This window comes from Gossypium raimondii, chromosome 6 (assembly GCF_025698545.1).
Source record: "Gossypium raimondii isolate GPD5lz chromosome 6, ASM2569854v1, whole genome shotgun sequence".
Taxonomy (NCBI): domain Eukaryota; kingdom Viridiplantae; phylum Streptophyta; class Magnoliopsida; order Malvales; family Malvaceae; genus Gossypium; species Gossypium raimondii.
The window spans coordinates 30,814,123-30,834,110 of NC_068570.1; the positions used below are offsets into that span (position 1 = coordinate 30,814,123).

The window sequence follows — 19,988 nt, forward strand, 5'->3', positions numbered from 1 at the left end:
AAATTTTTAGAATTTTTGATTTAGCCAATAAGTACAATTAATTCTTCAAAGTCGTCAATGTTCTGCTGTCTGACAGTTCTAACCCTTCTTCTCTAGAAATTAATTATCTCTTAGTACGGGATTCAGATGATGTTCCTATTTATTTCTCTAGAAAATAGAATCATTAAGAATTTTAATCATATAAATTCTAGCCAATAATTCTTTTATACAATTTTTAATGATTTTCCAAAGTCAGAACTGGGGATTCTAAAATTATTCTGACCTTATCTCACAAAAATTCAAATATCTCATAATATGATTTTTTTTACTTACATTGTTTCTTCTATGTGAAACTAGACTCAATAAGTTTTAATTTCATGTCTTATTCAACCTCTAATCACTACACCAAAATAGGCTTTTAGCGGCGTTTTTAGTGGTGTTTGGATAAAAAACGCCGCTAAAAATCAAGCATTATCGGCGCTTTTAAGAAAACACCGCTAAAGATCGAGTATTAGCGGCACTTTTTGGAAATGCCGCTAAAAATGAGCATTAGCGGCGTTTTTCAAAAAGCGCCGCAAAAAAACCTAAGCCGAGTTTTCGGGGCTTTAGCGACGTTTTTAAAGAAGCGCCGCTAATTCTTGAGTCTTAGCGGGTTTTTGAAGAGGCGCCGCTAATACTCAGGTCTTTAGCGACGTTTCTTTTTGAAGAAGCGCTGCTAATTCTCGAGTCTTTAGCGGCGTTTTTAAAGAAGCGCCGCTAATTATCAGGTCTTTAGCAGTGTTTTTTCAAAAAATATTTTATTATTATTTTTCCTTCTTTTCCCAAAATCGATTCGCTCCCCTCTTTTTTCCCCCAATTGCTTTCTCCCCTACCCCGATTCCCTTTATTTTTTCCCCCAATTTCCCAAAATCGGTAGCCCTTTTATTTTTCCCAAACCATTTCTCCCCCTACCCCGATTCCCTTTATTTTCCCCCCAATTTCCCCAAATCGGCAGCCGTCTGCATCTCCTCATCTTCTTCCTCACATTTCATTCGTCCCAAAAAACATTTCTATTCCTCTTTTATACAAACAAAAAATAATGGCTTCACCGTTGCTTCATCTTCTTCCTTTACCATGCTTCATTTAGCTTCATTGTTCTCCATTTTCGTATTAGTTAACGCAAGAATCCCCGGTGTTTACACTGGTGGATCCTGGGAAACTGCTCATGTCACTTTCTATGGCGGCAGTGATGCTTCTGGCACAATGGGTAAGTAAATTTATTTCATTAAACAAAAAAATCCATTTTTATTCGCTGCTCAAATTTCACTATCTTTTCTATTCAAATTTTGGAGGAGTGCGCTCGTACAGGGACAATGATTGTTCACTGGATAAAAAAGGTAGGTGAGATGAATGGTTTGTATAATATTTTTGACTGATTTTTTTTAGAGTAATAAGCTTTAAAGCATTTAAGATACCTTTTTATTTTAATATTTCCATTGATTTGCTAGATATTTTGGTTTTTACAAAAGAATGTTATGCACATATATGAAAAGCCCTCATCAATGTCATTCAATATGGTATCACAATTGTTTTCAGATACGAAAAAAGGCACAGCAATATCCCAGCTCATATATCCCTCTGCTTTCGTGTTAAAGGAGATCACGTTATAATCGGGCAATGCAGGTTTGTTGTTTGATTGCATTTTATCCCTTCTACAATCAATTGATTTGCATGGAAGGATGCCTCAAAGTCTTCACCAACAAGCTACTGTAGTTTATTACGAAATTTCAACAATAAATAAATCAGAATGGTTGGTCACGAACAGTCTGCTAATAGATAGATGACTTCAATTCTGTCAAAGTAAACAAAATGGATATATAATATATAGCCTACCACATTTCTTAATTAAATATTTAGTAAATATTTTTGCAGTCATCAACTTGGAACAAATAGATAGAAACCAGATATAATTCACTGCCATGATTGGCAGACAGCTTTTGTTGTATGAGATTTTGGCCTCATGTTTCTTTCGGCATTTGATTTAATTTTCTGTTGACTGGTGTGTTTCTGACTACATTTTCAGGCACCACTTTATTGGTATGCTCCAAAAGGTTTAAATTCAGCTCGAATATATTTTACATGCCATAACTTTGAGTACCAAGGGACTGCATCTGCTTCAGAATTGGCATCTTGTGGTCTGGATGCCCAGGAGTTAAATAGACCTGATAGGATGCAAGATAACACAGCACATGACAGTGTCAATCCTGTTAAGGTGCTGTAATCACTGGTTTGGCTATAAGCCTATAACAAATAGAGTTTTTTTCTGTTCTTTTTTCTAAGTTTCCTTCGTTTCAGGGTGCAATTGTGTTCTCTAACATAGTGATGACAGTATCACCCACTTATGCACAAGAAGTCCGAACTGCTGAGGTAAGAATATTTTGTAGTTTTTCTTTCAAGATCATGGTCTTCCTTTTATAATTTTAAGGTTGAACTACAAAATCATGTCCCTAACTTTTACAGGGAGGAAAAGGCCTCCATTCAACACTGAATTCTCACACAAGAAAGTTCATGGGAATCTTAAATGGGATCAATACTGATGCATGGAATCCTCGCACTGATAATTTTCTCAAAGTGCAGTATAGTGCTAATGATAAGCAAGGGAAAGCAGAAAATAAAGCTGCAATGAGAAGGAATCTAGGGCTTTCATCTGCTGATGATCAACGGCCAGTGGTAATTTTATTTCTGAAGTCTTTATTTGTTATATCAACATTGCTAAGATGTATTATATATTCTCTATGAAAGCTTTTGAGTTACAATGTAAGTTTAAGGTCACCTTTAGGTTCCAATAACACAGCATTATAGGAGGTTCTTATTATTTCTTAGCTGAATACTGCCTAGATTCTTAATCGAACTCTTTTACTATTGAATAGGTAGGCTGCATAACAAGATTGGTGCCACAGAAAGGTGTTCATCTGATTAAGCATGCCATATATCGAACATTGGAGATGGGCAGTCAGTTTGTACTTCTTGGTTCATGTCCAGTTCCCCACATTCAGGTGAATCTCTACTGCTGTTTTCTCTGTGTGAACAACGGATTTCTTTCTGCTTGCATGAATGAAAGCTATAAAAACAATAAAAACTCTATTCAGGCATAGCGGTCCATGCGGAGTTATTTGTTTTATTTTAAGTTGATACTTTTCCTGTTCCATACTTAGTACACTGAGATTTTCCTTTGCTTTTTCTTTTTCTTTTATTTGTTTTCAGAGGGAATTTGAGGGTATAGCAAACCAATTCCAAAACCACGAACACATTCGGCTAATACTAAAATACGACGAGTCTCTTTCTCATGCCATTTACGCAGCATCTGACATGTTCATCTTCCCATCTATTTTTGAACCTTGTGGCCTTACACAGGTATGCTCCAAACTCCAAACTTCAGCTAAAGCAATCTTGTTGAACAATAAATAACTACTAGGTGTGTTTTCTTTTTTCACCCAGATGATAGCAATGAGATACGGTTTAGTACCCATTGCAAGAAAAACATAGGCATGAAATTACTAAAATCTACATGAAACAAATTATTAGTGTGGAAAAAAACATTACAAATATATAATACTCTTAATGCAGAAAAATAACACAATAATAACAAATATAATACAAACATAAAAATATAAAATAAACCAAAACTGTGCTAAATATATAATAAATTGAGACACGACAGAATAAAAATAATGAAACATATAATATAACTTAGAATAACATGATACAAATATCTACATAAAATTAATTATAAAAATGAAAAATTATTAAGTTTATATAATAATGAAATATCTACATAAAATAACATGAGACAATTATCTATATAATAATGAAACATATAATATAACTTAAATAAAAATTATCTTCATCAATATCATTATGTTTGAAAAATAGCATAATAATTTTATTTGAGTGTAATTATCTATATTTATAATAAATTTAAATAATTATTAAGGAGTTAAAATTAAGAGAATTATACGATATAATCATAAATTGTGTTATTAAAATGTGCGTAAACTCTTTAGTCAAATACATTTAAAATTAGAATTCCTTTTTATAATTATAAAATGTAATTATTTACTGTGTCCAAATACGCCAAATAGCAAGTAATACTTTTCTTTGATTATTTATATTTTTATATTATGGGCTTTTACTCCAAACAAATGACGACATTACCCCCATGTAGATTTGGTTTGTTTTACACCGTTGATGATGATGTTTTTCTTCTTTTACGTTATTATAATCATAGCTTCATGTAGATTTTAGTAATATGCTTCACCTGTTATTCCCATTTCCATTTTCAAGTTTTATTTTCACATATTATATATCCATTTTGTTTACTGGAAAACTTGCGAATGGTCTTGTTTCATTTTTCATGTAAAAAAGGTTGGGTCTTACCTTGTGAGTCAGTAGTCTCTTTCTATTTCATTCTGCATGTGGTATTCATTATGTGTTCAATCCTCTTTCAGTGCTTGTACAAGAGATTTACACTATAATGATTTGTACAATATACGAAGTTGATGACTGATCCAAATTCACCCATTATTGATTTTTATCCGACCGGTATGCAACTTTGCTAAACAAACATGCATCATATGTTTTTGTTCTTAATTTCTTCCATAAGATCCATATACTTGAACTTCCTCTCTCTATCAGATTTTGAAGTTGACATGAATGGCAAGCGGTATTCTTGGCAGGTAGGATTATCGTTTACTTTCATATGCCAATTGGTTTATAGAAATTCTCTTTTCCTGAAGTGGAAAGTTGATCTATTTGTTGTTGTTCTTTCTGAAGGGTCTTGCAAAATTGCCTTTCATTGATGAAGAGCAACTTCTTGCTGAGGTTGCAAAAATAGAACACACTTTGACGGTATGGCTCTTTGTTGAAGTCATCATTTCATGTGTCCCTTGCACTCTTTCTTCCTTTGCTTTAGAATCTATATTCTCTCGCTGAATTTTGTTTTAGCTGCCTCTTAAATGCTATAATCTTATGCAGGATGAAGAAGCACAGAGAAACAGTACAGTGTGTGACATGCTTTTTGTGGCTGCATCACACCGCCTCTCTGAACAAATCTTTTCTCTTGACAGTCGTAAACAATTGCCAGAAAGGCAACAGATTGAAGTCAAGGAGGAAGTCAAACCTAATTTGAGGTGGGATATATTTTAGAATTCAGTGTGCCTTGACTATTTTCCATACTAGAAGAAGTTTAATCAATTTGCTTGCAAAAACTCTTCAAGGTCTATCTCTTTTCATCTTCTTAATTAATTGTTAATCTTCCCAATGGCCGCCTACCAAAGAAAACGACGTTTTGCTAATCAAACTAGGTATGTGTTTTCTTGGGTTTTTATATATATTATTTTCTTTTGACAAAGAACTTGAGGTTTAATTAAATTTGACTAAGGACTTGGAGTTGAACTAATTTGATTCTTGTTTTTCATTTTATTTTATTTTATTTTATTGGCAAGAAAGATAAAATATTTTATTTATCAAATAATCTAAAAGATTTTGAATTCATGATTATTGGTTTTGTGAGCATATTAGACAAGACAAAATTTATGTTTAATGCATGATTATTGAACTTGTTTCATTTGTTATCCTTTTTGCAATAGGAGGAACTGAGGTATCAACTATTTGCAGTTGTGAAACATTCCGGATTAATCAGACCTACTTCTGGACACTATGTTTGCTACATTCGATTCTCTCCTAATATGTGGCATAAGATGAATAATTCAAGGGTAAGCGTTGATGAATTTGTTCACATTTTAATGTGCATTTTGGTTTTTACTAAGGATGTTTTTATCACAAAGCGTTGAAGTCAGCATGTTTTGTTTTGTTTTTGCCATTTAAGCTGCTATAGTTATGTAAAGAGAATGGGGCCTGCCAATAATAATGAGCATGTGGGCACTAAATCTGCAGTTCAAATTCGAAGTCATGCTCAAAAGTTTTTCTCTAAGGCTCATTGCTTTGAGTTCATTACAAGATTTCCTTGATTAAGAAAATGTATTATATCTTTTATTACCAAGATTTACTTGATTAAGAAAATTCATTGTATTTTTTATTACCTTGCAATGTGTATAGTCATAGGCAAGGTTTGTTTCTCATATGTATTATTTATTTTAGTTTTGATTCTAAATTTTTATTTTTACTTTAATATTGACGACAACTTGAGCTCTTATTTTTGGATTTTAATTGTGTTATTAATTTATTATTTTAAATTTTAAAACTAAATTCATTAATTTTTATATTTAGTTTTAAAGTTAAAATTTTCATAGAAAATTTAATTTAAATAATTTTTTATTTAACCTTAAAAGTATATTTAAAGTTCAAATTTAAAAATTAAAACATAATATAATATTTATCATAAAAATAAATATTATTTGATTAAAATAATTTTTTTTAAAGGTTATGTTTTTAGTGGCGTTTTTACGAGAAGCGCCGCTAAAGATTTGATCTATAGCGGCGTTTGTGATAAAAGCGCCGTTAAAGGTCATGGTCTTTCGCGGCGTTTGTGATAAAAGCGCCGTTAAAGGTCATGGTCTTTAGCGACATTTGTGAGAAAAGCGCCGCTAAAGGTTATAGTCTTTAGCGATATTTTTTCACATAAACGCCGCTAAATTTAGCGGCGTCGTCTATAGTGGTGTCGTCTATAGCGGCAAGCGCCGCTAATACTTTTAGTGGCACTTAAAAGCACCGCTAAAGGCCTAAAAAACGCCGCTAAAAGTCTGTTTTGGTGTAATGAATGTGATTCCCATAATTTTTGGTGATTTTTCAAATTTATACAACTACTGCTGTATTAACATTTATTTGTATTAACATTTATTTAGACACACATAACACCAAAACATATCCATAACTAGCCATTCCAATAGCTAATCATTATCATATATTTACATGCCATTCATTGGCCAATTTCACCTATACATCATCAATAAAGACTTAAACATATCATGTCTCAATTTAAGTTGGCCTACAAGCCTCACACAATAATCAATCAAATTTACCACATATTTATACCTCATAAGTATAGACCTATAACCACAAGGTGATCACAAGATCATTCTCATAAGTATGACTTACTCATTTACATTTTTGCGAAATGTCCAATATATATCGAGTTCATTACTCATGAATTTTTCGTACATACCTGTATCCTTTCAACATAATCATACATTGTCTTTTCTTTCACATAATCTTTAGATTACCCATTGAACCACTTGGACTACTAAGGATACTCGGGAAAAATCATACATAATGTATCGTACCAATCCCATGTCCCAAACATGGTCTTACATGCAAATCTCGTATCGATGCCAATAGCCCAACTATGGTCTTATACGAAATCTCAAATCGATGCCAATAGTCCAGCTATGGTCTTACACATAAACACTGTCATGGTCCAACCATGGTCTTACGTTCATAGTGCCATAACCCAGTTATGGTCTTATAGGGGATCTCAAATCGATATCGGGGCATCATCAACCGAATTCACAAAGATATTATACAGTTCATGCTATATGAAAACGTTAAATACATAATAATGTGATGTTGCATTATTTACATACGAACTTACCTCGGTAGCATAATCGTTGAAAAAGACTTATTCGTCATATTCTTTGTTTTTCCCCCATTCTAAGTCTAAATCTCATCTTCCTTGATCTGTAAGAACACATTTGAATTATTTATTCATCATGCTTCTCAAATTAGCTAAATTTCACATTTTTGGTAAAATTACTTTTTTACCCCTAAACGTTATCATATTTACACTTTTGCCTCTAGGCTCGTAAAATGAAATTCACTCAATTTCTTTGCTACCCATGCCTAATTGAACCTTTTCCATGCTTATAGCAGCCCACATTTCACCTATTCACTCTTTTACCACACAATTTATCTCATTTCTCAATTTAGTCTTAAATCAACATTTTTATCAAAAATCACTTTACAAATGTTGTTTATCTAACAACAAGGATGCATTTCCTATCATCAATTATCAAAATACACATATATTCATCAAGGGAAAAATTTTCAAACGTTAATAGTTTTGAAAACGAAGGTACGAAATAGCTAAATCGAGTTACCACGACTCTAAAAACGTAGAAATCATTAAAAACGAGACAAAAACCGTACCTAGATGGGCCATAGAAGCTTGGCCGAATGTTTGCTCAACCATGGCTGTCCATTTTCTTTATTAACTTAATTACCAATTTGCCCTTTTCTTTTCAAACTAATTTCAAAAATACCAAACAAGTATCTTCCACTAACTTATTAATGGGCTAATTATCACATAAGGACTTCCATTCAAAATTCTATAGCTATTTAATACCTCTAGCTTCTAGAACTCAAGTTTTACCCTTATTACGATTTAGTCCTTTTGCCTAAATTGAGTACCCAAACGTCAAAATTTTCGTACAAAAATTTCACAGAATAATTCTGTAAAATTGTAGACCATAAAAACATAATAAAAATAAAAATTTCCTCGTTGAATTTGTGGCCTCGACACCACTGTTCCAACTAGACCTAAAATCGGGTTGTTACAACTCTCCCCCCTTTAGGGATTTTCGTCCCCGAAAATCTTACCAGAATTTAGGTTTGGATATCGTTTACGCGAAATTTCTTATATCTCATCGAAGAATCCTCTTCAAGGCTATACTTTCAGAAACACTCTGTCGCTAATTTGAAATTCAATACCCTTAAGTGTCGAGTCTGTATATCACATAAGTCGGTTTGAAGTTGCTTTCAACTTTCATGAATCACTTTCACTATTTCCCAGAATCACAAATCAATTCAACCTCATATATCTTCTTCTTCATCTTCTTCTTTTCAGTTATCTTTGAACTCATAACATAATTCCGGAGCGTATCGTCAAAGATCTGAAGTACTCTCTCTGGCTGACCATCGATCTAAAGATGAATTGCAGTGTCAAAATGCATCTATGTACTTAGATTTTTCTATACTTTTCTCTTTAATTGCGATATAACCCTCAGATCTCATTCCGAATAATGGGGACTGGCACTCTATGAGAGCTAACAACCCCAGAAACATATAACTCAGTTGATCTGTCAAATAAGAAACCTGTACATACTGAAATGACTATACAGATTTTTGTCAAACGATCAACCACATTCAGAGAACATCTTCCTTTTCGAGGATAAAGGAAAACCAGATATGAAATCTATAGTAACTCTATATCATTCTCACTCTAGTGCTATCACTGACTATAACAGTTCTAAATAATTTCGATATTCGGCTTTTACACATTGAGAAATTAACATCTAAACATAGAATCAGAAATATCAGGTTCCTTCTGAAATTTCAAAATCGAAGTTGATTCACTCTGAACTCATTCAGATTACCATTCCTTAACACATTTATAAGCTTCTTAAATGTGCAGAGGAAACATCACTTATAAAATAAACAAGGACTTTCCATTCAATTATTTGTAACTATATCTGCTTTCTCAAAGGTAAATTGATAACTACACATATTCTAACTCGTTTATTAATATATCACTGAAAAAAATCACGAATTCTTTACTCAATTCAAATCGAACCCAGAACTAGAGCTTCGATTAATAATACCCTCAACTGTTTCAACTTTGCTAACTGCAACCAACCATTCAAGCTTTCACAATTGTGATAACTTTACCAATCAGAATAAATTTAACCCATAAGAATGACATCATTCAATTAGAACAAACCTGATAGATATGTTTTTGTATCATGCCTTAAAGAATAGAAATTCTTCATTCAGACCGTCTGTTTAAACACTCGTGAATACCCAAAATTCATTATCATACCTGAGGATACTTTACACACATATAACTCAAATTACATTTTAACAGACAAGCTTGCTCTGACAAAAAAACTGAGTTGATCTCAACTATCGAATAATCCATACCAAAATACTTCTTTCTTCAAACTCCTAAACAACTCAAACATATAATATTTTATAATTCCCATAACATGTCTGTCAAAGATCCTTACAATTGCATTAGGTCAAGGAAACAAAATATCCGGATTGAACTCATTTACCTTAATCGGACTTACCTAAGAAAAGAAAACCATTATAGGATTTGAATTCAAGCTTTCACTATGTATACCTTTGCCGGTGTCAATTCTTTTCACAAAATCTAGAGAAATCCTGATACCAAAATCACCACGTTCCTTTGATCGAACCAGGATTACACCCATAATAACATAGCTATCACAAGCCAAAGAACACACTTTAAGATGAGCCATTGTTGTTACTTTAGGAAATAATGATGATAAGAAAATTGAGATAAAGAAATCCAAGATGTGATATCATACTGAAAGTCCGAAAACATAACTTATAGGAAAAATAATAAAGATCTTGATGATTCCTCAGAGGAATCTAGAAGAAAACAATGCTTACACACTTTGGTATCAATTGAAATAGAGATAATATATTTTCCAAATATATATAAGACAAAACAATGTCTAGCGAAAATAGAAGAATAGCCTCACATAAATTTTCACCATCAACCTTTATTCCAAACATAATAGAACCAGAGAGAGATAAGATATGCTAATCATTAACCAACCAGACCAATAGTACTTTCATCTAACATTATAATCAGCTAACATTCTCATACGGTAATAATTTCATCAGAAAACGAAAAATTACATATATCTCTGAGCATAAGTGAATATAAAAATACTCAAGAAAGATCATCATAATCTATTCAATTACAACTGTCTCCCTCAGACATCTTTACGATTCAAATATCATTTCTCTGACTAATTCTGTCATCACTAATCCCATAATATTTCGTTCACTAACGGAAATTAATTCAGAAGAAATTCTAGCAAAATACATACTTTAGATATCACACCTAAATGAATCGATTAGCCGAGATTAAATTTTTCTGTAACCATGACATCACGAAATCCGAATGATCTTTAGAATGACCTGGCATCTTTTCCAAAACTGTATTCACTTTCCAAACTATTCTCAACTCTGACCACATTATTAGTTAATCAGCTACTGAACCCTTTTGTCTCTCACTCGAGAGCTCATTCAACTTAATTCTCGTGAAATTTTCATTATAAAATACCACATTGTTAAGGGGGTGAGGTCGTAAAGCCTCTAACTTGACTCTCACATATACACACATGTGACTTAACATTTATCATCATCATAATATCATCACAATCACATAATTCACCTCAGACAAATTAACATACATATTTATGTTACACAAACATACCGGTTGCATTTATTCAAACAAGTGTACATAAACACATATTCCTTCAATTTTGAATAAGATCACTTATCACATTCATTTAATCAAACAAGCTAGACACATAGCATCATATGATTACCAAGCAAACATAGATGAGCTTATCAAAATACAAACTTTCGTTTCATTTCACTTTCCCATATTCCTCAACTTATAAGTATTTCATTTTGTACATCGTCACATACAAATCATGAACTCTTATTCATACCATTCCAAGTTTTGACTCATCACAAACACATTTTCAAATATCTTAGCATCATTTTCAGCGCTTTCGAAGATAGCTCAGTTGGAACATCTCTGTCTCAACAAAACAATTTCATCAGAGTCGAGAGATATCACACTATCACAAATAATAATATGGCATGTATAGCTAGACTCACATATGCTACGTTAGTCTGAGAGCTAACTAAACCGTAGCTCTGATACCACTAAATGTAACACTTCTTTCCCGTGTCTGACGCTAGAACATGATACGAGGCATTACTGGTCTTAAACACAAGTAACCATACAAAATCGGGCCATAAAATTTTCATTTTGTTTAAAACTATCTATACACATGCATATTGTCCCTTATAAGGGCCTACAGAGCCCTAAACATACATTGGAAGTGGCTTGGGACTAAACTGAAAATTTTGGAACACTAAGAAAATTTTTAATGTTTTGGAGGGTCACACGCCCGTGTGTCAGGTCGTGTCCTCTACACGACTGGGACACATGGCCATGTCTCTACCCGTGTGGCTGAGAAATTGATTATTTTTCCTAACCATTGTTACCCTCATTTGCATATACTTAAACATAACTTTAAAGGTACGTTTCATGGCATAAATAAGCTACCAATACATCAATAATTCAACTTTAGATTTGTCATTTAAAACCATCATACTTAGTCACACTTAGTCACATTCAATATGCATCATTAACAACTCTTATACGAGCATAATTATATCTAATTAACATACTATGCCATTGAGCAAAACTTAGCCATTCGACATCAAGACTTCTAGCACATACAACCATTAGGAATTTAGGCCATACCCACAACTCATCATGTATCATGCAAACACAACTCACAGCACAAGACATTGGCATGTAATATATATATATAGGCTTACAACCAATTAGTCAATATAAGCCAAGTTACATGGCTACACATAAATCAAACCTTTAACCATAATAAGCCAAAACATTTGGCCAAAACATAATAACTCATGCACAAAATGACTGACTCCCTATACATGCCATAAACTTAAAATGCTTCACTACGTTGATACCGATCAATAGCTTGATAATGTGATAGAATCTTTGATGATCTCCAACCCGAGCTAGTATCTGTGACACTATAAGAAAAAGAAAGAAAAGGGGTAAGCTATAAAGCTTAGTAAGTTGGTATGTAAATAATAAGCAGTCTATTAACATGTTTTTACCAATCCTCACAATATGTTCTCATGATTACACAATCATAATTGCGCATAGTTCCACTATTTACTCATGTTCACATCAAGCTGTTTACTGGATTAAGATCTGCTTGATTTTCCCAAAACTAGACTCACATATCCTCTTACCATAAAATTTTTAAAATTTTTTATTTAGCCAATAAGTACAGTTAATTCTTCAAAGTCGTCTCTATTCTGCTGTCCGATAGTTCCGACCCTTCTTCTCTAAAAATTAATTACCTCTCAGTACGGGATTCTGATGATGTTCCCGTTTGTTCCCGTTGAACCAATTGGAATACTAAGGATACTTGGAAAACTTCGTACATAATGTATCGTATCAATGCCATGTCTCAAACATGGTCTTACATGCAAATCTCGTATCGATGCCAATAGCCCAGCTATTGTCTTACACGAAATCTCAAATCGATGCCAGTAGCCCAGCTATGGTCTTACACATAAACACTATCATGGTTCAACCATGGTCTTACGTTCATAGTGCCATAACCCAGTTATGGTCTTATAGGGGATCTCAAATCAATATCGGGGCATCATCAACCGAATTCACAAAGAAATTATACAATTCGTACTATATAAAAACATTAAATACATAATAATGAGATGTTGCATTATTTACATACGAACTTACCTCGAAAATAAATAGAGCCGTTGGGATGAAAATATCATATCATTAATTTCACTTGCAACAAAAAGTATCAATCCTTTTTGTACGAGTATCGGTATCAGTAGAATTTAATGCATGATTTAGTGACCGTTAAAGTTAGTTTTCCAACGATACCAAAAATGATTTATCGATACCTAGTAAAAGGTATCGATATATTTTGATGGGTATCGATACTTTTTGTCATTTTTGAAAGATCATGAAAAACAAAACCAAAATTAGTATTGATATAAAGTTTTGGTTTTAATAACATTCAATAGGTATCGATAAAATTTTAAAGGTATTGATAGTTATTGTTTGTGTTTAACTTTTATTTCAAAAAGAGATTAGTTTTGGTATCGATAAAAATTAGGTATTGAAAAAATTGTACAAGTATTGATACATTTTTGTAAAATGTTGATACTTCTTGTAGGGAGAAATTTTACAGTTGATTTGAAATAGTTTTAATTAAGTTCAAGAATTTAAATTCATTTTGGAACTTTGTCAAAATATGAGTTTAGAATTTTGAAATATTCTTTATGCTTTGAATTTTTGTTCAAAAACAATTTTTATTTAAAGATATTTTTTTGTTTGTTATATCAAAATAATTTATAAAATAAAACTAGTTCAACAATTCCTTAACCATGCCCATTCTAAAGGCCCATACGCACAAAATATTGTTATTCTTACATACATACTCTAAGCCATCATTTCTTCAAAATCCATGAATGATTTCATACATAGGTAGAAGATACATCCTTTAGTTATATGATTTAATACCTTCTGGAGAAGACCCCATTTTCTTTTAATCATTATAGAAAGATAACCTTCTTCAAACCAGACATAGCCCTTACTCAGATTTATTCTTCAATCTAATTAACCCATACTTTGAATTTGTTACATGCTCTGGCAAATTTCAATTTCTCTGTTCTTGTCTTAAGGTCATGCAAGATACGCCATAAATTTTCATACGAAGCTCGCCATAAGGGAAACTCATTAGAATATCTCATCGAAAGTGTAGCATGATACACCACAAGGGCTTTTCCTTCTGAGTTCATTACAACCACAATTCCTTTAGAGTTCCCAGTGAATACCATTTCTTTCTCTTAAGGTTCACTGCAGGGGCGTTTCCTTCCAATGGTTGCCACAAGGGTCATTCTTTAGAGTGCACCACGAGGGCATTCCCTTCATAGATTTCCATGAAGGCTTTCTTTTCATAGATAGCCACAAAGCTTCCTTTTTTTAGATCGCAATAAGGGTTTCCTTTTTCTAGCCTGTTTATGATAGGCATTCACCTAGACTTAAATTTTGTGAGGTTTGCCCCTCATTGCCCTGGGTCACTCAAAGAACCCCCTTTGGGTAATCACCTTCCTTTAATTCTTTTCCATATGAAACCATAGCCTAGCTATTGTCTTACACAAAATGGTGCCATAGCCAATGACTTTTCCTTTCAGAGATTCATATTAGAGATCGTGTTTGCAGTCCCGACGGACCCATTTAGACTCCACCATGGTGAACAAATATAGACTCACTTTAAAGGCTCTCCACACATTGGAATCATTCATTACTCAACACTCGATTCATAAAAACACCCAAATGCAACAAGGGTTTCCTTTTTGTCACCTTTCTTTAGTTCTTTTCCATATGATGCCATAGCCCATCTATGGTCTTACACAATATGGTGTCATGGCCATGAACTTTTCCTTTCAAAGTTTCATATCAGAGATTATGTTTTTAGTTCCGATAAACCTCTTTAGACTTCACTATGGTGAATGGACATACACTCACTTGACAGACTCTTTATACATTAGTAGGATTCATTCTTAACACCCAAATGGTTTCACATCTTATCACATTTTCCCAGGCATACCCATACAACCATCCTTAACTTTCAAGAATTAAACCACTTACTAACTCCTTAGATTTCCTACATACTACACATGCAAAATCCATCAAACACACATACAATAGCATCATCACCATACCATACTTTTCCAATTTGATTACATATTACAACACTATTCATAGAAGAACTCACATGAAAAATATACAAGCAAGAGTCGGCTTAAATACTCACTTGACAACCACGTATAGCATCTTGAACCTTAGATTTAGCATCCAATTAGGGATTGTAACAACCATTGACTTATAAAATAGAAAATTACCATTAAAACTCATTTAAAATAGCCTTGTCATCTTTTGTAACCCAGTTAACCCACATAAAAAGCCTTACTTCTTTACCTTACGGTTCATGCCTTCTTAAAGGCCTAGTCTTTCATAACACACAAAGCCATTAAACTTACCTTGACATGGAAAATGATCCCTATAAACCAGGACTTCATCTTCAACTCAAAGAAATCACCTTTTTCTTCTTACGCATCAGATAAAAATATTCTAGAAGAAGAAAGAAGAGAACTCTCATATCCTATTCTTGAATATCCATTAATATAGTCTAAGTCCCTATTGGAACTTGAAAAGTGTCACATTTTACTTTAGTGCCTTATCTAAAAGTCCACAACTTCTAAGAAACCTACTTGAGTACCCCTTTATCTTTTAACTATTCTGATTCACATTTAGTTGGTTCTTAACCAGCTTACCTTGTAACATAACTTGCACAGTATCATGATTAAAGGCACACTATCCTTATGACGTGAACTCATACTCTCAACACCATTCTACTTGGTCACTACCTTATTCCAATTGTCATAGCCAACTAACATTGCATTTTCATTAACTAAAACACATAACTGTATCCGCCCACTCTATACGTCCAAAATGTACCTGGGCGAATACCAATCCCGCCAATCATAATACCTTAGGGCTATTCACCAAACTTGTACCCTCTAGAACTAGGGCATTACACTAGTAGTTAGGTGCTTTAAGAAACATGTAGAAAATATGGGAATGTGAAATATGACTCATCTACTTCACTAGGGAAAGGGGGAGATTGTTGGATCTAGTGTCCTAAGTGTAGTATATTCATTTTTGTATACTTGTATTTTTTGAATAAATTGGTTTAAGAAAATATTCATTAATTACATTAATACCCTTTTTATGTTGTCCTTAATTTTTTTTCACGCAAAGTATAATGGAAGCAAATAATGGTTCATTAGTTATCTAAATGTTTAACTAATACTAAGCGGTATTACATGGTAAGATCATCATATGGAAAGATAGCTTGTATTAATAGATAAACCTAAAATGTGTTTAATTTAATAAAAAATGAGCAAACCGATTCAAAAACTAATATGTCATCTATCAAGTCCAATTTGAGAGAAGCTTGTCTTGAGCATCAGAGTGGACGAAACCTAGAAGATAGAGACACATGTGACTGACTAGATTGATAGTACATCATATAGTACCCAAGTAGATTAGACTCTTGATTCGTTTATGGATTTATTCACTTGTGACATTCATAGTATGACATACCTTAATCCTGAGTGGATGATGGACTATGTACATGTGACTCCTATACTTTAATGTGAGTAAACACTTGAGTTCAAATAGAAAAGGAACCAAAACTAGTGCATTGTGTATACGACTTCAGCAATATGTAGCATCATTCAAAATAGTGGAATTCATAGCCCAACTAATAGGTAAATGACTTTGTGATAGATGAAAAGTATATGTGGTCACCGATTGTTTGTCTTTGTGATAAATGACTTGATTACTATTTGATAGTAATTGACTTTTCATGAAGAAAGATGTAAAGGTTACTATAAAATAAAATAGGATTATATTGGGAGAACGAATTTATCCCAAAGAAATTTAGGATATCCTATTAGGTAACACACTTATGACAAGGTAATTTGACAATAACTTATTAAGTAACTTTCGTAATAGTATGTAATTAGGGAGAGATCTTCAAGATACTATAGTGGAATGACTTCGTGACTAAATGAGTTTACAATTAATAGGCGAAAAGTTGGAACTTAATTACAAATTATTTGAGCCCTAATTATATATGTCTAATTGGTCCCACTACTAGCTCATTGAAACCAGAAATGAATTGCATGTAAAACCAAATGAATGAAAATGATGAAATTAGAGAAATCGGTCATATTCACAAATGAATGCGTTTTCTCACTAAGTATAGAATTGACATGAGAATTAATTTAAGATGTTCAAATTATTATTTAATTAATTATAATTAAATAATTGAATTTTGAAAATGGAATTAATTAAATTAGTCATTTTGAATTTTTTGAATAATGAAATTAAATATATTTCTTCATAGATTTTTTACGAGAAAGTTGTTATGGCTTTAACAAAATTAGAATCGGGTTGAGAAAGTTATTTCATTGGAAATTAATTTAGTTAATTAAATTAATAGAAAATAATATGTATTTTGGGAAATAAACAACAAGTATTGAGTTGGATTAAATTATAAAGTGTTGGATTAAAAGTTTAAGAAGCACATATAATTAGACCCAATATAAGAGATACTCGAATCCCTTAAGACAAGATGAGAGGGGAAACAACCCTAGTATTTTTTTTACTAAGGTGTGCCGCCACCCTACTTTATTTGGAGTAAGAATGTATTTTCAATTAAAAAAAATATTATTTATGTAAGCCTTATTCAACCAGGATTCTTTGGTAACATCTCACCCGATGAAATCTTAGAATCTGAATATTGTTTAGGAATGGGTTAGATAAGATGCGTTAGGAGTGAATGGTATTAAAGCTAGTGTATAGATAATAACCATTTTTGCGCGCATGTGACGCCTTTGGATTTGATGAACACTCGGTTAGCACGAAGTGAATAATAAGTAAGCCGTTAAAGAAAGGTTCTCCCCTAGAAGCCTCTATTGATGTGCATAAGATAGGTAGAATTCGTTATAAGTAATGAAGAAATAAATGTTGTGCTGAGAAGTTTATGTCAGCAATAAGGGCATTTAGTAACAACTGCCTTAAGTCGGTTAAGTTATAAAGAAAAGACGGCTAGGGATTAACCGAATGTGAACTAAAATAGTTAAGAACCAAAGGAAAGCACTTGATTAGTATTCTTCGAATTGGGAAGATTTGGATAAGACTACCAAATGATTGATGTTACATTTTTTTAGTCTCATTAAAGTCAAGGGGTAAGTCAAAGCATCTAAGATAAGAAAGGTTCTTATCTCTCTTATCGGGAGAGCGGGACCAAGGGAAGATAGGAAAGCTCTCTTAAGTTGAGTATGAGGCCTGGCAAATGGTGAACGTTGTAGTCTATAAGAAAGTAAAACGTTATCCACCCCACTAAGACTTTCAACATATATTTGGGTGTGTAGTCTATGATGATATCTGATGCGAGATGTTGTTAGGAAAGGATGCCCAATAAAACACATAGTGGACTCAAGTAATAGAGTTGTTGCCAAGAAGGCATGATCACCAACGCGTGATCAGTCGAGCTATCAGCTACACCCTAACAAAAGATGGTCTAGGACCCAAGCATGTGTTGTCTTACAGTTTTCATGAATCTAACTGGTGATCATATAGATTAATGCACATGTCGAACATCTACTAGAACAAAGGAAATATCTAATGACTGGGTAAGTGTTAGGAACTATTCATTACTTCCTCAAGAAGTATCCTCCGTCTATATAAGGATTAGTTGAGGTGGAAAATCCTCTCATCCTTTAGGATAAGCTGGGAATAAGAAGATCAGCTCTGAGATGCCCCTTGTAAGGCAAGTTTCCTGACCTTGCATGCTAAGCTACCTTGAGAGCAGATCTGCTTAAGCTTAGTAACAAAAATGGTTAAGCTTTGTTGTACAATTCTAGTGTTCATGTGAGAAAGGAAATGAACTAGATGGAAACATCTTAATGAGTTTTTGTGGTTTAATGTTTAGGGGTTGCTGATCTATTCAAAGGAAACCCAGATATGATATTTAAAGTTGAAAAAAGGTAAGAATTATGTGAGGATATTGTGAAGGTCCTGTGCGTACCTCACGAACCTCTAATTGATCTCTTTGTATATGTGTATGTTTGTATGTTTATATGTTTATTTCTCTGTGTTTATGAATGTTTGTGAAATAAGAAAGAAAGGCATACAAGTTTATTGTGCCAATCCTATGATGATTAATGCTTAATGATCTATGCATGTCTGATATGTTGATTCTATTAAAAGGTGTATCTGATAAGCTTGCATGTGTAATTTGATGCCTAAACGACATTGCACCTCTATTAAGAAAAAAAATTGAATGTGTGAATGATGAATGTGTATAGAAGGTGCGAGCTTGATGATATGTTTTTTCCACTATAAGCAAGTATGTACATGCATAAACACACTTGAAAGCTTGATGGGGTCATTGTATGAGGAGTTTGTGCATAAGTTGCATGAGTTACATAAGTCTGCATGTTGAGTCTGCTTGTGTGTTAGTCCGTCGGGATTATAAACACGAATTTTGACAAGGAAAGACTATGGCCATGGCAAGCTGATACCATATTGTGTAAGGCATAGTTGGTTGCTATGGCATCACATGGGCCAAGCGAAGACCATATAGTGTAAGGTCTAGCCAGTTGCTATGGCATCATATGGGCAAGCGAAGACCATATAGTGTAAGGTCTAGCCAGTTGCTATGGCATCATATGGGGACAAGAAGACCACATAGTGTAAGACCTAGTCTATGAGTACATCATCATTCGAGGAAAAATGATAAAGGATG

At 33.1% G+C, this 19,988-nt stretch overlaps 2 protein-coding genes across 5 annotated transcripts; both read left to right on the plus strand.

The window, feature by feature from the left end:
* Nucleotides 1-810: 810 nt before the first annotated feature.
* On the plus strand, nucleotides 811-2,436 carry LOC128031984 (probable starch synthase 4, chloroplastic/amyloplastic). Its single transcript, XM_052632017.1, has 3 exons — nucleotides 811-1,355; nucleotides 2,042-2,230; nucleotides 2,314-2,436. The coding sequence occupies exons 1-3, from the start codon at nucleotides 1,332-1,334 to the stop codon at nucleotides 2,434-2,436; spliced, it is 336 nt and encodes a 111-aa protein (XP_052487977.1). The 5' UTR covers nucleotides 811-1,331.
* A 46-nt stretch (nucleotides 2,437-2,482) lies between these two features.
* On the plus strand, nucleotides 2,483-6,098 carry LOC105773996 (5'-3' exoribonuclease 3). Of its 4 annotated transcripts, none has more exons than XR_008197098.1 (9): nucleotides 2,483-2,688; nucleotides 2,889-3,014; nucleotides 3,223-3,372; nucleotides 4,467-4,560; nucleotides 4,654-4,694; nucleotides 4,792-4,866; nucleotides 4,993-5,321; nucleotides 5,607-5,732; nucleotides 5,846-6,098. XR_008197098.1 is itself a non-coding variant. In XM_052632947.1 (6 exons), the coding sequence occupies exons 1-4, from the start codon at nucleotides 4,518-4,520 to the stop codon at nucleotides 5,161-5,163; spliced, it is 330 nt and encodes a 109-aa protein (XP_052488907.1). In that variant the 5' UTR covers nucleotides 4,344-4,517; the 3' UTR covers nucleotides 5,164-5,321; nucleotides 5,607-5,732; nucleotides 5,846-6,098. The 4 variants fall into 4 exon arrangements, 1 of the variants encoding a protein (XP_052488907.1); XR_008197100.1 differs by having other exon boundaries at nucleotides 2,893-3,014; XR_008197099.1 differs by lacking the exon at nucleotides 4,792-4,866.
* Nucleotides 6,099-19,988: the final 13,890 nt, after the last annotated feature.

Coding starts and splice junctions, on each gene's coding strand:
- LOC128031984 (XM_052632017.1), top strand. CDS start 1,332: ATGATTGTTCACTGGATAAAAAAG. Junction 1,356..2,041: donor TTGTTCACTGGATAAAAAAG/GTAGGTGAGATG, acceptor CTACATTTTCAG/GCACCACTTTATTGGTATGC. Junction 2,231..2,313: donor ACAGTGTCAATCCTGTTAAG/GTGCTGTAATCA, acceptor CCTTCGTTTCAG/GGTGCAATTGTGTTCTCTAA.
- LOC105773996 (XM_052632947.1), top strand. CDS start 4,518: ATGACTGATCCAAATTCACCCATTATTGATTTTTATCCGACCG. Junction 4,695..4,791: donor GCAAGCGGTATTCTTGGCAG/GTAGGATTATCG, acceptor TTCTTTCTGAAG/GGTCTTGCAAAATTGCCTTT. Junction 4,867..4,992: donor AAATAGAACACACTTTGACG/GTATGGCTCTTT, acceptor AATCTTATGCAG/GATGAAGAAGCACAGAGAAA.